Source organism: Ovis canadensis, chromosome 2, assembly GCF_042477335.2.
Source record: "Ovis canadensis isolate MfBH-ARS-UI-01 breed Bighorn chromosome 2, ARS-UI_OviCan_v2, whole genome shotgun sequence".
NCBI classification, from domain to species: domain Eukaryota; kingdom Metazoa; phylum Chordata; class Mammalia; order Artiodactyla; family Bovidae; genus Ovis; species Ovis canadensis.
In genome coordinates this window covers 245944152-245963163 of record NC_091246.1, presented here as the reverse complement: position 1 = coordinate 245963163, position 19012 = coordinate 245944152, and the positions used below count along the sequence as shown (strand labels likewise).

At 43.0% G+C, this 19012-nt stretch overlaps 1 protein-coding gene across 9 annotated transcripts in view; it reads left to right on the top strand.

The window, feature by feature from the left end:
- Positions 1-791: 791 nt before the first annotated feature.
- The window catches only part of DHDDS (dehydrodolichyl diphosphate synthase subunit), a 35700-nt gene continuing 17479 nt past the window's right edge, over positions 792-19012 (top strand). For 2 of the 9 annotated variants that reach the window (XM_069578921.1, XM_069578919.1), the window contains exons 1-6: positions 792-900; positions 1417-1530; positions 3475-3591; positions 8089-8231; positions 11592-11708; positions 12666-12767. In XM_069578921.1, coding sequence (XP_069435022.1) covers positions 1468-1530; positions 3475-3591; positions 8089-8231; positions 11592-11708; positions 12666-12767 — 542 coding nt within the window. In that variant the 5' untranslated portion in view covers positions 792-900; positions 1417-1467. Of the gene's footprint in view, positions 915-1414; positions 1531-3474; positions 3592-8088; positions 8232-11591; positions 11709-12665; positions 12768-19012 lie in introns of all 9 variants that reach the window. The other 7 variants (XM_069578920.1, XM_069578918.1, XM_069578925.1 and 4 more) reach the window with 4 other exon arrangements.

The window sequence follows — 19012 nt, the reverse complement described above, 5'->3', positions numbered from 1 at the left end:
GTTAGAAACAGGAAGGTTCTTTGAAAATGGTAGTTTTTGTTTTCCCTCCTTTAATTTTGAGAAAACTAAACTCCCAATTCCTTTTGTGAGTTAGTAACTCGAATTCCTGCAGCCCTTTTCGTTAAAGGTTTGATACAGAAAGAATACCCCCGATTTTTCTGGCAGGGTTAGCTGATGGCCTTATAGTTTAGAAGCCATTCTTAGAGTTCTTTCTGACCTTAATCCTTTTTTTTAGTTCCTTGGGTAGGTCCTACGAATGCAAACCCTAAAATGTGTGCGCCTTAAAGTCAGCACAAAATGGATTGAGGTTAAGTGTCTTGTGAGACTAACGAGAGACAGGAAGTTCGCAAACGATTAAATCCACTAAATAAGACAAAATGGTGTAAACACATGCTTTTTAAGACTTGTATCAGATTTAAAGTCAATTCTGCAGCCTTACAGTTAGCAGAACACTGTCTTACCCCTTTATCTCAGCAGTCCTAATCTGCTGCTAGCGGCTGAGAAGTCTCGGCATTTCTGACATGACGCTCCCCTAACTCCTAAGTCCTGTCCTGTAACCGGACGGTCTACAGACTTAGCGGCTCTCTCAGGTGGTCTGGATCTCGCCCTCCCCAGCAAGGTCCCTGACACTTGGCCCGGAGCCGAGTCGCCCGCCTCACCGCGGAAAGCCCAGTTCTCGAATTCGCCTCACCCTACCCCGCCCCCAGGCGTTCGAAAGGCCGGGAACGCTCCCCTCATCTCTCCTCCTCCGACCGCGCAAGCGTAGGCCAGGGCTCCGCCCCTTAGGTGACGGAAGAGGCGTGTCCCAGCGCCCAGCGATGACGTGTTCTTCCAGCGCCACGTCGTGAGGAAGTGTCGGTCCACTGGAGCAGTTGGAAGGTGCTGGCGGAGCTTGTCAAGGTGCTGGATTCAGGGTGAGGTGGACTGGAGGAGAGAAATTGACTGGGCAAGAGGCAGCTGTGGGACAGGCAAAAGGGACAGTGGAAGAGACAGTGAGAGAATAAATAATTGGGAAATCTCTAGGTCAGGAGGTAACGGGTGCAGGGTTGAAAGCGTTGTCCACCTGGAGCACCGAGGGAGGATGGAAAAGGAAGAATGGGGAAGGATCAGGATGTAGGCGCTACGATGTGGCAGGAAGCAGACGTTTTGAATAGATGTTCAGAAAAAGGCGGTGCAGACACTGAGGGAGAAGGGACTATAGCAGCAAGCTCCACCAAGCCCGTGGAGCCAAGAAAAGGCCTCTGCCCTCAAAGTCCTGTTGTCTTATAAGTCTGGGTAGAGAAAGACTAGAGGTTTAGGCCAGTGCCTTTGCGTTCTAATGCTGACTGCTCTGTACCATTTTTGGTGAATCCCTGCAAGTCAAACGTAGTTGTTTGCCGGCGTGGTGACTTATGGTTCTCTTTCTTGTTTATACAGTTACCTGGCTGGTGTCTAATCGTCCTGTGCTGCTTCTCCGGGGCAAGAACTATGTCATGGGTCAAAGAAGGAGAGCTGTCATTTTGGGAGCGGTTCTGTGCCAATATCATAAAGGTGAGCAGTGGCTCACAGCACCAGCTGGCCTTTGGTTTGTTGGGTAATCTTATATCAAAACCTGTTATTAAAATTGAGTAATCCCTGACGTTTGTGGATTTGTAATAGAATTTAGCAGTGTTAAAGAATCTTAGAATTGAGAGTCTACGTTTCTGGCAAATTATTGTCCTAACTCCTGCGTTTTCAAGAAACCCAGAACCTCGTGGTGTCACTGGGCACCACCGGCTGTTAGGTCTTCCTGAAATTTGTTTCTGTAGAGCTTTGATCGGTCATGCCGAGTACTGTCCTCTGGGTTTAGATAAAATAACTAATCTTTCTTTGATGTGATGGTAGAGCATAATGGTTAAGAGTTTGGGTTCTGGAGGCAGACAACTATGAATGAACGTCCTATTCTGTCGTGTACTAACCATGTGACTTTATGTGGTGGTTTTGAGGATTAGATGAAACTACATAGAAAGCACTCTGCAGCGTGTCTAGCAGTTTTTAATTACTATTGTTGGGGGTGCCTTTCAGCCATTTGAAGACTAATCACTCTGTTTACTACACTCCATGGTTCCCCCAGATCTTCCCTCAACTTTTTCTCTAGGAATCACAGCAAAGTTATATCCTCTGCATATGAAAGGTTTGAGATTGGAGCGAGTCAGTTTGGTTTCAGCCCCAGGCTGCCAAGCAGTGGGTAGCAGTGAATTTATGAGTAAGCCTTGAACCCCACCTCCCCACACACAAAAAATGCCAAGTGATCTCAAGCAGTGCAGGAAATGGAAAGCATCTCCTTAGGGAATCACTGCAGTCTTATGTTGGGAACAACAAACTTCATGACTTTATTGGAATTTTTTTGGGGGGGTGCCTCTATGTAGGGCGAAGGCGATGGCACCCCACTCCAATACTCTTGCCTGGAAAATCTCATGGATGGAGGAGCCTGATGGGCTGCAGTCTGTGGGGTTGCTAGGAGTCGGACACGACTGAGCGACTTCATTTTCACTTTTCACTTTCATGCATTGGAGAAGGAAATGGCAACCCACTCCAGTGTTCTTGCCTGGAGAATCCCAGGGACAGGGGAGCCTGGTGGGCTGCCGTCTGTGGGGTCGCACAGAGTCGGACACGACTGAAGCAACTTAGCAGCAGCAGCTCTATGTAGGGGCAAAAATAGAAAATGTCAGAGAGTTGCAGGGGAAGCAGTCTATGAAGAAACCCTCCAGTGAGGGCAAATAGTCCAAGGAGTGAATTTTTGCTGTGTTGGACAATGTAAGGCTGCTCTAAGCCAGATAAGAAGTTTTGTTTGCCTCCCAAATGCCTTTCTTGTTTGTTTTGAAGTGGCTCCTGACATAGAAATTTTTATGAAAATCTTGAGTGTCTTCTCTTGTGAAATAAGAAGATCCAACAATTTTAGGCCTCTATTTCTGTGTGACAGGACTCAGATGGAAGTGGATGCCTGTTTTATGAGGAGGATGCCCTCTACATTTGACCACATCCATCATTATCTTTCCTATGTCTTCCAGTTGAAAGCTAATGAAACCAAGCTGGTGGTTAAGGGCATATAGTTAAGACATGTACTCTGAAAGCACATAGACCTCATTCTGAATCCCCACTTTATCTCTTCTTAGCTGTGTAACTTGTGCAGGTCACTTGAGCTCTCTGAGCCTCAGTTTTTTCATGTGTAAAATGCAGATAATACTATTTACTTCATATGTTTGTATGATGAAAAAAAAGCTAAGGTAAAGTATAAAAAATCCAGCATAGTACTTGACATTTAGTAAGGGCTCAGTAAACACATAAATAAAAATAAATAAAAGTGCTTAATGCTTATGTATTGAGCAAAAAAGTACCGCATACCCAATTCCCTCCCTCAGGACTTTTACCATATGACTCAAGCCTGTCAGCTTGGCATATTGTCTCCCTTTATCTCTGAGTAGTATGTGATGTGTCTGTCTTCTTATTTCACAGGCAGGCCCCATGCCCAAACACATTGCATTTATAATGGATGGGAACCGTCGCTATGCCAAGAAGTGCCAAGTGGAGCGGCAGGAGGGGCACTCACAGGGCTTCAACAAACTGGCAGAGGTGGGTGTGGGAGGCAGAATCAAGGGTGAATGGTCTGGGGAGAATTGGATTATAGCTCAAAAACCAAGCCCTGAGTTTGCTGTGGTTTGAGAGTGCTTTTATAGCTGTTTGTTTTCTTCCTTGCTAGCTATAAGTCTCATATCAACATTCACAAAAAATTAAATCTAGTGAATCATCACAAAATATTAGATATAAAAGCAAAATTGTCTCCTCTTACCACTTTAATCAACAGTTTATATTTTTCTGTGTCTCATCCCAGTCCTTATAGTATGTTCAACATGACTTAACATCTGTAAAATTATAGCTTTTGAAAAAAATTATTTTTCAGTTCAGTTCAGTCGTTCAGTCGTGTCCGACTCTTTGCGACCCCATGGACTGCAGCACACCAGGCCTCCCTGTCCATCACCAACTCCCAGAGCTTACTGAACCCATGTCCATTGAGTTGGTGATGCCATCCAACTATCTCATCTTCTGTCATCCCCTACACCTTTCGCCTTCAATCTTTCCCAGCATCAGGGTCTTTTCAAATTAGTTAGTTCTTCGCATCAGGTGGCCAAAGTATTGGAGTTTCAGGAATACTGTGTTGGTTTCTGCCATTTATCAACATAAATTAGCTATAGGTATACATATGTCCCCTCCCTCTTGAACCTCCCTCCCACCTCCCACCCTTTCCCACCCCTCTAGGTTGTTATAGGGGGTTTGGGTTCCCTGAGTCACACAGCAAATTTTCGCTGGCTATCTGTTTTACATATGGTAGTGTATATGTTTCTATGCTACTCTCGCCATTCATCCACCCTCTCCTCCAACCCCCGCCCATGTCTGTTCTCTATGTCTGTGTCTCCATTGCCGCCCTGCAAATAGGTTCATCAATCATTTTTCTAGGTTCCATATATATGTGTTAATATGTATTTGTTTTTCTGACTTTCTTCACTCTATATAATATGCCCTAGGTTCATCTACCTAATTAGAATTGACTCAAATGCGTTCCTTTTTATGGCTGAGTAATATTCCATTGTGTATATATACCACAGCTTCTTTATCCATTCATTTGTCTGTGGACATCTTGGTTGCTTCCGTGTCCTAGCTACTGTAAATAGTGCTGCAGTAAACACTGGTGTACATGTGTCCTTTTCAGTTATGGTTTCCTCAGGGTATATGCCTAATGATGATATTACTGGGTTGTATGACAGTTTTATTCATAGTTTTTTAGGGAATCTCCATACTGTCTTCCTGGACATACTGGAGTGGGTAGTTGTTACCTTCTCCAGCTGATCTTCCCAACCAGGGATCAAACCCAGATCTCCCACATTGCAGACAGATTCTTTACCAGCTGAGCCACCAAGGAAGCCCAAGAATACTGGAGTGGGTAGCCTATCCCTTCTCCAGGGGATCGTCCCCACCCAAGAATAGAACCAGGGTCTCCTTGATTGCAGGTGGATTCTTTACCAGCTGAGCTACCAAGGAAGCCCATGATAGTTTTATTCCTAGTTTTTTAGGGAATCTCCATACTGTCTTCCATGGTGGCTGTATCAATTTACATTCCAGCTGTTACTGCACCAATAGTACAAGAGGGTTCCGTTTTCTTCACACCCTTTCCAGCGCTTGTTGTTTGTGGATTTTTTGATGATGGCCATTCTTACTGGTGTGAGGTGATATCTCATTGTAGGTTTGACTTGCATTTTTCTAATAATGATGTTGAGCATCTTTTGATGTGTCTACTAGCCATCTGGATGTCTTTGGAGAAATGTCTGGGTAGGTCTTTTGCCCACTTTTTGATTAGGTTGATTGTTTTTCTGCTATTGAGTTGTATGAGCTGCTTGTATATTTTGGAAATTAATCCTTTGTCAGTTTCATTTGCTATCATTTCCTCCTGAGGGTTGTCTTTTCACCTTGTTTATAGTTTCCTTCGCTGTGCAAAAGCTTTTAAGTTTAATTAGGTCCCACTTGTTTATTTTTGTTTGTATTTCCATTATTCTAAGAGGTGGGTTATAGAGGATCTTGCTATGAATTATATCATACAGTGTTCTGCTTATGTTTTTCTCTAGGAGTTTTATAGTTTCTGGTCTTACATTTAGATCTTTAGTCCATTTTGAGTTTATCCTTTTACATGTAGTTGTCCAGTTCTCCCAACACCACTTATTGAAGAGACTGGTCTTTTCCTCATTGTATATTCTTGCCTTCTTTGTCAAAGACACAGTGCCCATAGGTGTGTGGGCTTATCTCTGGATTTTCTATCTTGTTCCATTGGTCTATATTTTATCTATAGCTTTGATAACCTTGTTTTTTCTTGACATTTGGGCAAGTATTTTTCTAGGTTCATATATAGCCTTTCTACCTGTATGTTTTAATGACTGTGGAACATTTTATCCTGAGGATCTGACATGGTTTGTTCAGCTGCTCCACTGTTATTAGACATTATAAATGGTGCTGGGCTTCCCTGCTTGCTTTGACAGTAAAGAATCCACTTGCGATTCAGGAGACTCGGGTTTGATACCTGGATCAGGAAGATCCACCAGAGAAGGGAATGGCTGCCCACTCCAGTATTCTTGCCTGGAGAATCCCATGGACAGTGGAGCCTGGTGGGCTACAGTCCATCGGATCACAAACAGTTGGACATAACTGAGCAACTAACACTTCCGCTTTTCACTTTGATAAATGGCACTGATTTAGAATAAATTCTTAGATGTGACCTTTCCAGAGCAAAAGTAGGGGCTGACTACCCATCCTGAGATTGAGGTGTTTTTCAGGACATGGGCCTTTAAGTGCTTAAACTAGGAAAAGTACCAGACAAACAAGGACATGACTCCAACAAAGGTCATTGGCATTTTATGGTTTTAATGCCTATTGCAAATTGGGAAACATTAAATTTAACGATAACAATGGACTGTGTTGATCTTTGTGAAACTAGCTCACGGATCTCAGCTTCCTGGCACAAGAACACAGCCAGCACAATCATACTTTTTGCCTTGAATGAGTGGTTGTGGAGTTCTCTCCAACATAGTGGAGTCTTCAGGTCTGTTGACCTGATGTTTCTCTTTTGTGACTAGAGGCGATCTTGCCCTAGTGCTTAGGAGCTTAAGCTCTGTGGTCACTCAGAATTCATTGGCACCCCTGCTCTGCCACTTCCTGGCTCTGCGACCTGCTTTAAGTTACATAACTTCCCTTCGCCTCAGTTCCTCCATCTATGATATGGGGAAATAACATAAGGGTTAAACAACATGCTTCAGTGAAAAGCATGTGGCGCATGCTGGCGTAAAGGAAGTGCTCAAAAATTGAAGCTCTTATTAGCGTCTTTACTGACTGAGGTCAGTGGTGGGCTCCAACCCGGAGGTACCCACTAAGTTCACTGCCTGGTAAGGTCTTCAGGGCCCAAGCCTATTGGCAGTTAATGTGTTTGTGTGTCTGATAGCGAATTAGAAAGGTGGTTCTTCAGCTTTATTTCTTCAGTTCTGTTTGAATGTCTTCTACCCCTTGCCTTTAACCTCTAGGCTCCCTGTCTCAGCACTGCTGTTCTCAGCTCCAGTTGGTTCTCCACCTTTAGTGGCACTGGGTTAGAGAAGTACCAGAAGTCTGAGTTTAAATTTGAGTTTTACTTCTCTTTTCATTGAGGTGTAATTTCATTCAGGGACATGCACAAATTTGGGGTTTTGACCGTTGCACTCCTCTGTCTATTCCACACCCCTATCAAGATATAGAGCATTTCCATCTTTCTAGAAGGTTCCTTTGTGCCCCCTCCCAGTGAAACCCTGTGCTACCTCCTCTTCCTCTCTACGGGCAACCACTGTTCTGATTTCTGTCACTCAATGTGATGAGTATTTGCTGTTCTAGAACCTCACATAATGGATTCATACAGTAGAACTGTGGACTTTTGATACATTTCTTCACTTTCTGAGCCTCAGTTTTACTATCTGTAAAGTAGGCATGAAAACAATAAAGCCTTTCTCAAAGGGTTGCTTGAAGAATGAAATGAAATAATGTATGTGAAGACACTTTGGAGACTTAAATGCTACACACTTGCGCAGTCGTTGCGTGTTTTCTTATAATTCATCAGTCTCTCAGTCTTCTGGAATAATGATGCTGTGAGTGGTGCTACCTGTGTTCTTATGTACCTTTAGCCACCTGGTGAGGGATGGATTGTGATGCCGTTTCACAGATAAGGAGATTTAGGCCCTGAGAGGTTAAATGATACGCCAGCAGTCACATAGCAAGTGCGTGATGGAGTCAGGGCCTAGGACCTAGAACTTTACTCTCTCAGCGAAGAGTTCTTTCCAGTAAACCACAGCAGCATCAGCATAATAATACTGATTAAGTTCACATTTTTCAGTCTCTCGATTGGTGGCTTTCTGCTTGTTTGGTTCCCTATTCTGGTATTATCCTAGCTCTACCCAGAAGGAAGAAAGTCTGTCTCCCACTTCCAGCACTGAGTTGGGGCTGAGGCATGCCCCATTTCCCTTCCTGGTCTTCCTGTATCCTAGCTCCTTGCCTTCTCCCCCTCAGACTCTGCGTTGGTGCTTGAACTTGGGCATCCTGGAGGTGACGGTCTATGCGTTCAGCATCGAGAACTTCAAACGCTCCAAGAGTGAAGTAGACGGGCTAATGGATCTGGCCCGGGAGAAGTTTAGCCGCCTGATGGAAGAACAGTAAGATGCTGTCAGAGGGGAGCGTGCGTCCTTCCACCAACCTCCAGCCTTATCCTAACCCTCAACTCTTTTTTCTGGGGCTAGTTAAGGAACTCTCAATCTTTCTGCTGTTAATAAGACCTCATCAGTGGCAAGTATGACAAGCTAGTTTTTCTCTTTTTTCAAAGGAATCATTTATTTGAGGGTATAGAGGTATTTCATAGAATTCAAGGACAAGTATGGCCAGCCTCAGGTAAAACTGAAGTCAGGAATTGAAATCCATTAGATAATGGATTCTAAATGCCTGCTTGGACATTTACTTCTTTTGCTCCACAGACCAGCTTTGTCTGCTTCAAGAGCACAGCCCATAATGAACTAAAACCCTAGTTGACTCTAGTTCTAAGCAGCCCACCTTAGATCAGAGTTCTATCCCGGGACTGGTAAGCCGTGACCAGGGGGGTAGAGTGAGAGAAACTTTGAAACAGTCATTTTCTGTGGTGCAGCCATCCCTAAAAAGCTACTACACTTCCCTGTATATTCCCTGGGAAGGAAGGATGATGCACAAAAGGCCTTTCTGGGGATGAGTCAATACTAGTCTCATCTGTCATTATGTTTAAGCCTTAACTTAGGGAGCAAAGCCAGAACGGGACGAAGAGGAAGTTTGGTGGAAATTATTTGCTTCTAAGTGTGGAACTCTCTCCAGCCCGGACTGCCCCAAAGTCTCTTACAACCATTCTCTGCCCAGCTCCTCCTCACTCCAGGACCAGGAAGATGAGAGAACAGAATACTTAGAGCTCTAGCAGAGCTGGGCCTAGGACAGTTCTGTCATTTCTGTCCCTGTGTGGGTCTGGGTGAGGGGAGAGTAGCCAGGCTTCTCTGTCCATGTTAAGATGGTGAGACTCTGGGCCACAGACATTACTGCCTCCTTTGTGGCTCAGAAGTCACACCCAAGGGACTGGGGACGGAGGTAATGGGGATACATTTCAGGTGTTCAGATTCTTCTGTATTTCACACTAATTTTGTCTTTTTAATGTGCTTATACTGTGTGTCAGGCCCTGAGCCTAATGTGCATTCTCGTTTAATATTCACATTATCCTGTGAGAAAGGTATTATTATCCCAGTTGTAGAAAGGAAGAAAGTAAAAACCGGAGAAGTTTAAGTGTGTATCTTGGGTTGCACAGCTATCAGACAGACAGAGCCAAAACAGACAGAATCTTTCTGACTCTGGAGCTAAGTTGTTGTCTACTATACTGCACTGCAAGAGACAGGAGGTAATCTTACAGTTCTTAAATGGTGCTCCTGAGATTGTTCTAGCAGTCAGTAGTAGAGGACATGGTCTTAGGTTCTGAAGTCCTGGAGAGAGCAATAAGAAACCTTAGTGGTGGTTTTCCTATAGTGTGCCACAGAACCCCAGTGTTGTGAGGGGTGGGCGTGCAAGGACCCAGAGGGAACAAGGTATACAGTGCTGCTTTGTGTTTATCTGTCTTATATATGGGGCATCTATTTCAGATTTGATTCAAAGAAAGAGTTGTTTGGCTAAAAGAAGTTTGGAAAACCACTGGTCTAGTTTGGTTTCATCAGTTGGGAAACTAACCCTGGTGGAAAGAAGAGAAAGGTTTGTCCAAGGTCACACAGCAAACTAGTGGCAGAACCAGGCTGGGAACCCAGATCTCCTGGCTCCTTGCCAGCACTTCCACAGCTCCTTCCCCGTAGACATCCTTCAGGTCACGTACACTTTCCCAGTGCGGCACTTTCCCAGTGCGGCACTTTCCCAGTGTGGCACTTTCCCAGTAGGCAGAGATGGTTAGCACCGCCGGTTTACAAGGTAAGAGGCTCCGCGAGGCTAAGCAGTTATGCTAGCTCAGATAGTAAGCAGTAGCACTAGGGCTTGAATCTAGGTATTCTTTCTCTTTTTTGGCCGCATCCCAGGGCATGCGGGATCTTAGTTCCCTGACCGGTGGACGTAGAGTCCTAAAATCTGGACTGCCAAGGAATTCCCAGATCTAGATACTCTTATTCAAATATTGCCTTGATTTTGAGTATACATTTGTCTACTAGCACTCAAGTGGGTTCTCAAAACTAGGCGATTAGATCTTGCTTCACTCTTGGAAGAAATGTGATTGAGCATTGCAGGGTGGAAAGGTTGTGGGTGCAGCCTTCAACTCTGGATCAGGGTTCTCCAGAACCTGCCAGATAGCCTCGCCCCACAGTATACTTCTTGTTATGGAGCTCCTGTTTTCCAAACATTAGTCATTCTGTTTCTCCTTAGCATTCCCAAGTTCAAGAAGCTGACTAGGAAACAGTGAGTTCATGCTCACTGTGCCATTTGGGAGTTACTATATGGAGGCAGTGTAATGTCGTGATTAAAAAGGCCCTAGAACCAGACTGCCTTGATTGAGTATCTGACTTTCTACTCACCAGCTGTCTGACCTTGAATGAATTAACCTCCCTAGGCTTCAGCTTCTTCATCTATAAAAGGGGAATGACAATGGTGTCTGCCTCAAAAGTAGATGTAAAGATGAATGCATGTAAAGCGCTTAGACCAATGTCTGAAAAAGTGAAAATGAAAGTTGCTCAGTGGTGTCCGACTCTTTGTGACCCATGGACTATACAGTCCATGGAATTCTGCAGGCCAGAACACTGGAGTGGGTAGCCTTTCCCTTCTCCAAGGGATCTTCCCAACCCATGGATCGAACCCAGGTTTCCACATTGCAGGTGGATTCTTTACCAGCTGAGCCACAAGGGAAGCCCAAGAATCCTGGAGTGGGTAGCCTGTCCCTTCCTAGCCCAGGAATCAAACCGGGGTCTTCTGCATTGCAGGTGGATTCTTTACCAACTGAGCTATCAGGGAAGTGCAGACCAATGTCTGGCAATTAACAAACATATAATTAATATTAGATGTTGCTATACTTACATTTCATGAGAAGTTAACAAAAGTAACCGGTAATACAACCCCTGCCCTTGAGTTTGTTTGCCTGTCAGAATGGGACAGATAGCATAGAATCCGTGTGATGCAGCTTGCCAACAGGGACACCTGAGGCAATGTAATATTTGGTAAAGAAGTTTTGGGTTCTCAAATCAGACAGACCTAGGTTTCAGTCCGGACACGGCTCTTGATGGTTGTTGGACTTTGGGTAATCCCTATCTGAGCCTCAGCCTATTCTGTCTGAGCCTCAGTTTCCCGCTGAAGAACAGGGAATGTACTAAACTCCTTTCACAGACATTGAAGGCATGCAATGAAAAGATACATGTAGAATGGTGCCTGACACACAGGAAAGCACTCAGACTGGTAATCGAGCATTATCTAAGCACTTTGCTCTCTCCAGCTCAGCAGGTGCTCTATCCCAACTCCCAAACCTGCCTCCTTTCCCCCCTGATCAGGGAGAAACTGCAGAAGCATGGGGTATGTATCCGGGTCCTGGGTGATCTGCATTTGTTGCCCTTGGATCTCCAGGAGCTGGTCGCACAGGCTGTGCAGACCACCAGGAACTACAACAAGTAAGTTTTCAGATTTTTCCCTTAGGGGCCTGTATCAATCTTGGACTCCCTCTAACTTTAGGGAGACTTCCTGGGCCTTTCTTGGTCTGCATTTGGTACAAGAGGCAATAAGGACTTGGTTTTGGATGCTTAAAAGCGTCTTCCTTCAGCTGCAGGGCAGATGGAGATGTTTCTGCAGTACCTTGTTACATGTGTGTATGTTCACACGTGCAGTTTCTTATCTTCATCCTTCATGGGCCTTGCCCCCTCCTATATAATACATATATATATACACACACACATATTTAAGTATATAAATATATATATATATTTGTGCATGTATATATATATATATGTGCACCTATTTACATACATATAATGTGTGTGTATATATATATATACATATTTAAATATATATGTTTGTTTTTGTGTGTATTTTTTAATTGACGGAGGATGGGATAGGAATGTATCAGGCATTATCCCTGTCTCTGAAGACAGATCCCTCAAGAACTTCTCTTTCTGTCCCACTGCTTTAACCAATAGATGTGATGACCTGGGGAGGGCATGCTGATGCAGTTGGGATCAGAGTTTAATAATCCAAACTTCATTATGTGTGGCTTTGCAATGTAATGTATATTTGGCAGTGGATTTGTTTCACATCAGATTTCCTTCCTATTCTTCCCTACTTGTTCTAATAATCACAATGAATTCACATCCTCTGAAAGCTGGGTGCTAGCAGAAGGCAAGAAGATTAAGTGAATAATAAGGATCAGTTAGTATTTTTCTTATTACAAAACTAATTTGTTTTTTCCCAAGGAAAATAGGAAAACTCAAAAAAACGAATAATCTCACCTTTCAGAGGTATCCATGGTTAACCTTTGATGTCTGTTCTACCACAGAGGGGGTGCTCTGTAATCGGGAACTCTGCTTCTTACTCCCTGTCCCTCTTGGTAAATTATTCTGTTCTTCCCTTCTTAGGTGTTTCCTGAACATCTGTTTTGCTTACACATCCCGTCATGAGATCAGCAATGCTGTAAGAGAGATGGCCTGGGGAGTGGAACAAGGCCTGTTGGATCCCAGGTACCCACAGTCGTTCAGCATGGTGACTGATAGGGCAAGCAGGCATGCACCGAACCATAAAATCCCTCCTAAGTCATGTACGTGGGTCAGAAGTCACATAAGGAATGTATGTGGAAAGATTCAGGTGAGGGTGATTCCCCTCACTTAGAGTTTCAGGATGACTTCTTATAGCCTGGTTTAGAATTTCTCTGTGTTTGCCACCTACCAAGAAGTTCCAGAAAAATGGCATAGCAGGATAGCAACACTATGGCGTGCAATAACCATGATGCCCTCCTGGCCCTTTGGCAGAGTTTTTCTAGGAATGATTTTTTAGGAATGCAGCTTTTGGGGGGTATTGTCGTTAGGCCTGTCATGTTACAGTTCATGCAAGATTCAGTGAAAGTTGTTCATCATTAACAACATGGTGGGATTTTTAGAGCTGGGAGAGACTTTGGAAGCCATCTGTCTGCTCAGTCTCTATTATGAGTGTAACCTTTGGTAGTAATATTAGTAAACTAACAACAACAGTAGTAAAATAAAGTAGCAAAAAAAAAACAAACCCCAGGTAATATGCTTTGTATTTTATTAAATTAATATTCTTAAGTGTAAGAGATTTGAGTCTTTTCTCCATTTTATAGATGAGAAAACTGAGCTCACATTGAAGTGACTTTCCCAAGGTCATTCTGCTAACAAGTGCCAGAGCTGGGACTTCTATCAAAAACTGTCTTGATTACAGAGTTTTTTTCCTGACATATGGGGTCTTGGGACCCAGGAATTTTTCTGACTCCCCTCTTGGATATAATTTTACTTTCCTGGGAAACTAAATTAAAAATGAAGAAGTTTCTCAGTGAGAATGAAATTATATAAGAAGAAAAAGAGATAGTTTTTAAGGCTATTTTATGAATCCCTCTTCTCTCCAATAGCTGAATGATCTTTCTGTGCTACATAATTTATTCATTCAATCAATCATTCATTCATTAAACAGATATTTTTTAAGTGCCTACTAAAGGCCAGGCACATTGCTATATACAGAGGATATAGTGGTAAGAATAAAAAACGTGTATTTCCTGTTTTCATGGAGCTCTGGCAAGGGAAGGAAACACTATCAAGATCATACAGGTCAGCATAAAATTATATTGATGCTATGCGTGATAAAGGCATTGGTGTGTGGTTTAATAAGAATTTATACTTAAGAGGAATGGACCTGGTATGGAAGGCTCTCCAAAGGAAATGAATGATAAGTGACCTCCCAAGGGGATGGGAGGATAAGTAATAGCTGGGGAAAGAGGCAGTCGTGTGAGGAGCTTATTAGTTGCACAAGTACTGTTGGGAATAATTCAAGTAGAGAGTACTTGGAAGGGAGCTTAAATTATGGTGGTGATGGTGGAATAGACCAGAGCGCATCAAGAGTAATACAGCCGATCAAATTGAGAAGACTTGGTGTTCTGACTCTGGGAAAAGGGTGTGTTATGGTTGACTCCAGGTGGGTGTTATGGGTGACTTTGACTTATGCAACAGAGGACAGTGGTGCCCTTCACTGTGCTGAGAACCCTGAGAGGATGCAGTTTGAGGAAGAAGGTCAGGAGTTTGGTCTAGGATATCCTGTAGTTGTTGAGCATAGATGTCAGGGCTACAGTAGAGAGGAGGGGTGGGGACTGGGGTAACAGTGTGGTAACTGACGAAAGAGAGGGCCTAAGGAACCTAAGGAGATTCTAGAGTGAGAAGAAGAGAAGGCCTTGGATGGAGTTTTGAGAAAACTGGCTCAGTAGAGGAAAAGGAGCCTTAAGGGGAAAAGAGAATGAACAACCAGAAAGGTTGAAACAAAAGGGCTGCCAGTATTATAGAAACCAGGTAAAGAAGGTGTTCATCATCGCAGGTGGGGTGGAAGAAACAGTGTCAAACAATGTAGAGAGGTCAGCTAGTATGTGGATTGAAAATTAGCTATTAGTGGAAAAAATGAAGATACAGGTTAAGTTGGTAGCATGGGGCTGGGCAGGAAGATGAGCTATAAGTAGATGAGGGATATAGGAGCAGATGCAAGTTACTGGTAATTTTCTGATTCTTGGGTGATTCTATAGTTGTTCATTGTATTCTTAGTGCTTTACAGTTAACATTTTATGCATTTACAAATATTTGTGCTAAAAAGAAAAAAAGCCATTTAGCAAGCAGATTTAATATGCCTTCATGCCTGGGACTAGAACTCTGATCTCGCTTCCTAGTGCAGTATGATTTATATTCCTCCCACATTGCATAGCCACTGACTTCCTGCTTTTTGCCTAGCAAGTTTTCTCATATCCATTTTCTCTACCCTGCATGGTTTAGTAACTTGCCTGTGTGGGTTAGTCATGCAGACATGGCGTGGGCTGGGCAGGTTACTCGGGCAAGGAGGCTGTCTCTCAAACCACCAGTTCAGGAAGCTTGATGTTCAGCTCAGATTGGGCTGATCAGGGCCTGAGGCAGTGCTCTTTGTGTTCTTCAGTTTTAGGCAAATCCATATTTATAACAGAGTCAGTGAGTTCACTACAGCCAGGCTCTACTCTTCTCATAACTGGAATTTTTCTGTTTTCTCATTACCACTATTCAGCTTCTCATTTTCCTTTCTTCCAGGGTATATATATATATTTTTCTAGCAGCCATATTAATAGATTGATTTTTGAGTCTCAAATTACAGAAGAAGGAACTAGGTTGAGCATAAATGATAGTTAATAAACTCTTTGGAGCAGGTCTTAACACTCTGCAGGCCTCTGTCTTCCCCTTAAAACAATAGTGTTAATAATAATTGCTAGTGTTTACTAAGCATTTTCTTTGCAGCCAGCACTTGATAAGTAATCCACGTACATACTTCATTTAATCCTTAGATAGATGCTTTGAAGTAAATACTGTTTTTGTACATTGAACCTCACTATGAGGTTAAATGGGGCTTCTTTGGTGGCTTAGTTGGTAAAGAATCTGCCTGCAGTGCAGGAGGCCTGGGTTCGAACCCTGGTTTGGGAAGATTCCCTGGAGAAGGTCATGGCAACCCACTCCAGTATTCTTGCCTGATGAATTCCCATGGATGGAGGAGCCTGGCGGGCTACACAGTCCATGGGATTGCAAAGAGTTAGACATGACTGAGCGGCTAAGCACAGCACAGCATGGGGTTAAATAACCAAGTTCACATCGTTGACTAGGATTTCCATCCTGGCTCCAGAGCCTGTGCTCTTGTTCACTGTGGTATACCAACTGCCTTATAGGAAGGTTGAAGTAAGCAATAATAAAGTATAAAAATAGAAATTCATATCTAATAGTTATCAGATTTATGAGGCAGGCACGAGACTGAGTTTATCATGCCTAGTCTCGTCTGATTTTCATATAAGGTGGTGACTGTTATTTGTCCCACTTTATAAGACCACTCATGTTGTTTAGTCACTAAGTTGTGTCTGACTCTTTGCGACCCCATGGACTGTACCCTGCCAGACTCCTCTGTCCATGGGATTTCCCAGGCAAGAATACTGGGGTGGGTTGCCATTCCCTTCTCCAGGAAATCTTCCCAACATAGGGATCGAACCCACATGTCCTGCGTCTCCTGTATTGGCATTCTTTACCACTGTGCCACCTGGGAAGCTCCGCTAAGGTTTAAAAAAATTAGTTGGAACTTCCCTGGCAGTCCAGTGGCTACAACTGTGCTTCCACTGCAACCGGGTGTGGGCTCAATCCCTGATGGGGGATTAAGATTTCACATGCCATGTGGCACAACCAAAAAATTAAAAAGATTAGTTGCCCTGCCTAACCTAAAGTCACATGAACTAAGTGGAACAGCCTGGACTCCACCTCAGTTGCATCTGCTTCCATAGCCTATGTTCTTCACCATCTTCTTTATAAACGAATGCTAGAGAAATGTATTATCACAGGGCGCATTTCTGAGTTTGTACCTTCTAGAAAAGGGTCTGTGTTCCAAGATGGTACTGAGAACACAGAGCCACGTTCTTACTCTCCCTTACAGGCCATTCACTGTCTTGTTGATACTCACCGTTGCCAGGCATCCCTTCCCACAGCTGATGTCGTATCTCCATTATAGGTTTTTAATTAATTTTATTTTAGGTTGGCCATATCCTGAAATAAGTAGTTTACTAGGGAGGAGCCATTATCTTGTGGAATATTTGTACCAATATCCTTCCAGAAGATGTTTTACTTTTTTTGTGATCAGACATGCATAATGTAAATTTTACTGTGTTAACCATTTTTACTATAATTCCGTGGCATAAAGTATAGTCACAGTGTTGTGTAATCATCACAACTGTTTCCAGAAGTTTTCCATTATCCTAAATGGAAATACTTCTTTTAAAAAGAATACAACCTCCCCCCAATATATGCATACTTTTATAAAAGTCAGAGGTAATCATTAGAGAAAATTTGCAAGCTATATAAAGATGAATCTTAGATCTCCCAGGATGGAACCCTCAGCAGCAACCCTGGTAGCAGGTTTCCTTTTCTGGCCGTGCTGGCCCTTTGTTGCTGCTTGGGCTTTTCCCTAGTTGTGGTGTGTGGGCTTGCGGTTGCAGCGGCTTCTCTCATAACGGAGACGGAGCTCTCGGGCTTCACTAGTTACAGTTCCCGGGCTCTACAGCACAGGTCCAGCAGTTAGAGTGCACAAGTTGTAGCACACCAGCTTAGGTGCTCTGAGACATGTGGAATCTTCTCGATCCAGTGATCGAACCTGGGTCTCCTGCACTGGTAGGCAGATTCCCTGCCCCTGAGCCACCAGGGAAGCTGCTTGGTAAAGTTTTGATTTGACGTATTTCCTTCTGAGTCTTCTTGTGTGCTTATGTATGTGTGTGTGTGTTTAACTACTGTGTTGATCTTTTCAGGCAAGCTGTGACAATGTCTGTTACTTGTGTTTGAGTTCTAGGTTGTTTGAAAAGGTACACAGTCAAATACATTTTAGATGTATTTATATTTGGAAAACCAGTGTATATTTATTTCTGAGATCTGTTTTCAGTGGGTCATTGCTTGATTTATCTGAACAAGTCTTCCTCTGTCCTGGCAAAGTCCTCTGCTAGAAGAACAGGGTAAGGGCTTGCCCTCAAGCAGTTCACAGTCTGGTGTGTGCACACGTAATCCATGGTGCCATGTACCACAGAAATGGCTGTGATGTGCAAGGCACAGAGCTGATGCTGACAGAAGTGGTGATCAGCTATGGTTGGGAGTTCAGCCAGAGTCATCTTTTAAAAACACTAATCCAATAATGACATAAATATTTTTAACAGAAGAAATTACCCTGTGAACAGCTTACAACCTTAATCATGCTTTGTTTGCTTAATGTTGTAATGTGAGCACTCTTCCATGTCCCATGTTTTTAATAATTCTTCCCTTTATTTATTTGTTTATTTATTTTTGGCTGTAACAGGTCTTAGCTGCAGCATGTGGGATCTTTCCCGGTGGTACACAGGTTCAGTAGTTGTGGCTCACGAGCTCAGTAACCTTGAGGCATGTGGGACCTTGGTTCCCTGACCAGGGAGTGAACCCTCATCCCCTATATTGGAAGGTGGATTCTTAACCACTGGACCATCAGGGAAGTCTCCTTAATAATTCTTCATATCATAATTTTTAATGGCTACAGAATATATCTTGCTTTAATTTACTTAATCATTTTTCTCTTGGTTCTATAAGCTATTTCTAAATTATCATTATTACAAATATGGCTACAATGAAATCTATGGCCTTAATTCTTATGTGCATTTTGGATTGCTTCCTCAGGATCTGGGTCTGGATGTGTCTGTTTCACCTTATTTTTGCCAAGATTTTTATTTAATGTAAACTATTCTAATTTTATAGGTAAAAATTGGTATTTTACTTTTCTTTCATGGAAATTATTTCTTAAGATTTTTCATGTGGCCAGCTAATACCATATAGTCGGTAGATTTTTCTTGGCCAAAGCACAGATATTCTGTTTTCATTTTGTCACTTTTGTCTGTACCTCCTTAGATTTCTCTTCTTTCTGAAAATAATTCTGCCCACTGCATGCAGTAGACAGAACAAACTTTTTGCAGACACATTTGAAATTCAGAGGGCTTATGCGGGGATCCCAAGTCCCCCAGCATGGTGGTAGGTCCGGAAATAATCTTTATTCTTATGTATGTAGCATTTTATAGTTCTTAAGGTACACTCAAATCTGTATTTCACTTGAGTTGACCCTCACAGTAACCTGTAAGTAAACAGTACAAATGTGCCTATTTCAAAAACAAAGAGAGCTGAAAAATTGTTGATTGTACAGATTTTGCGTTTTT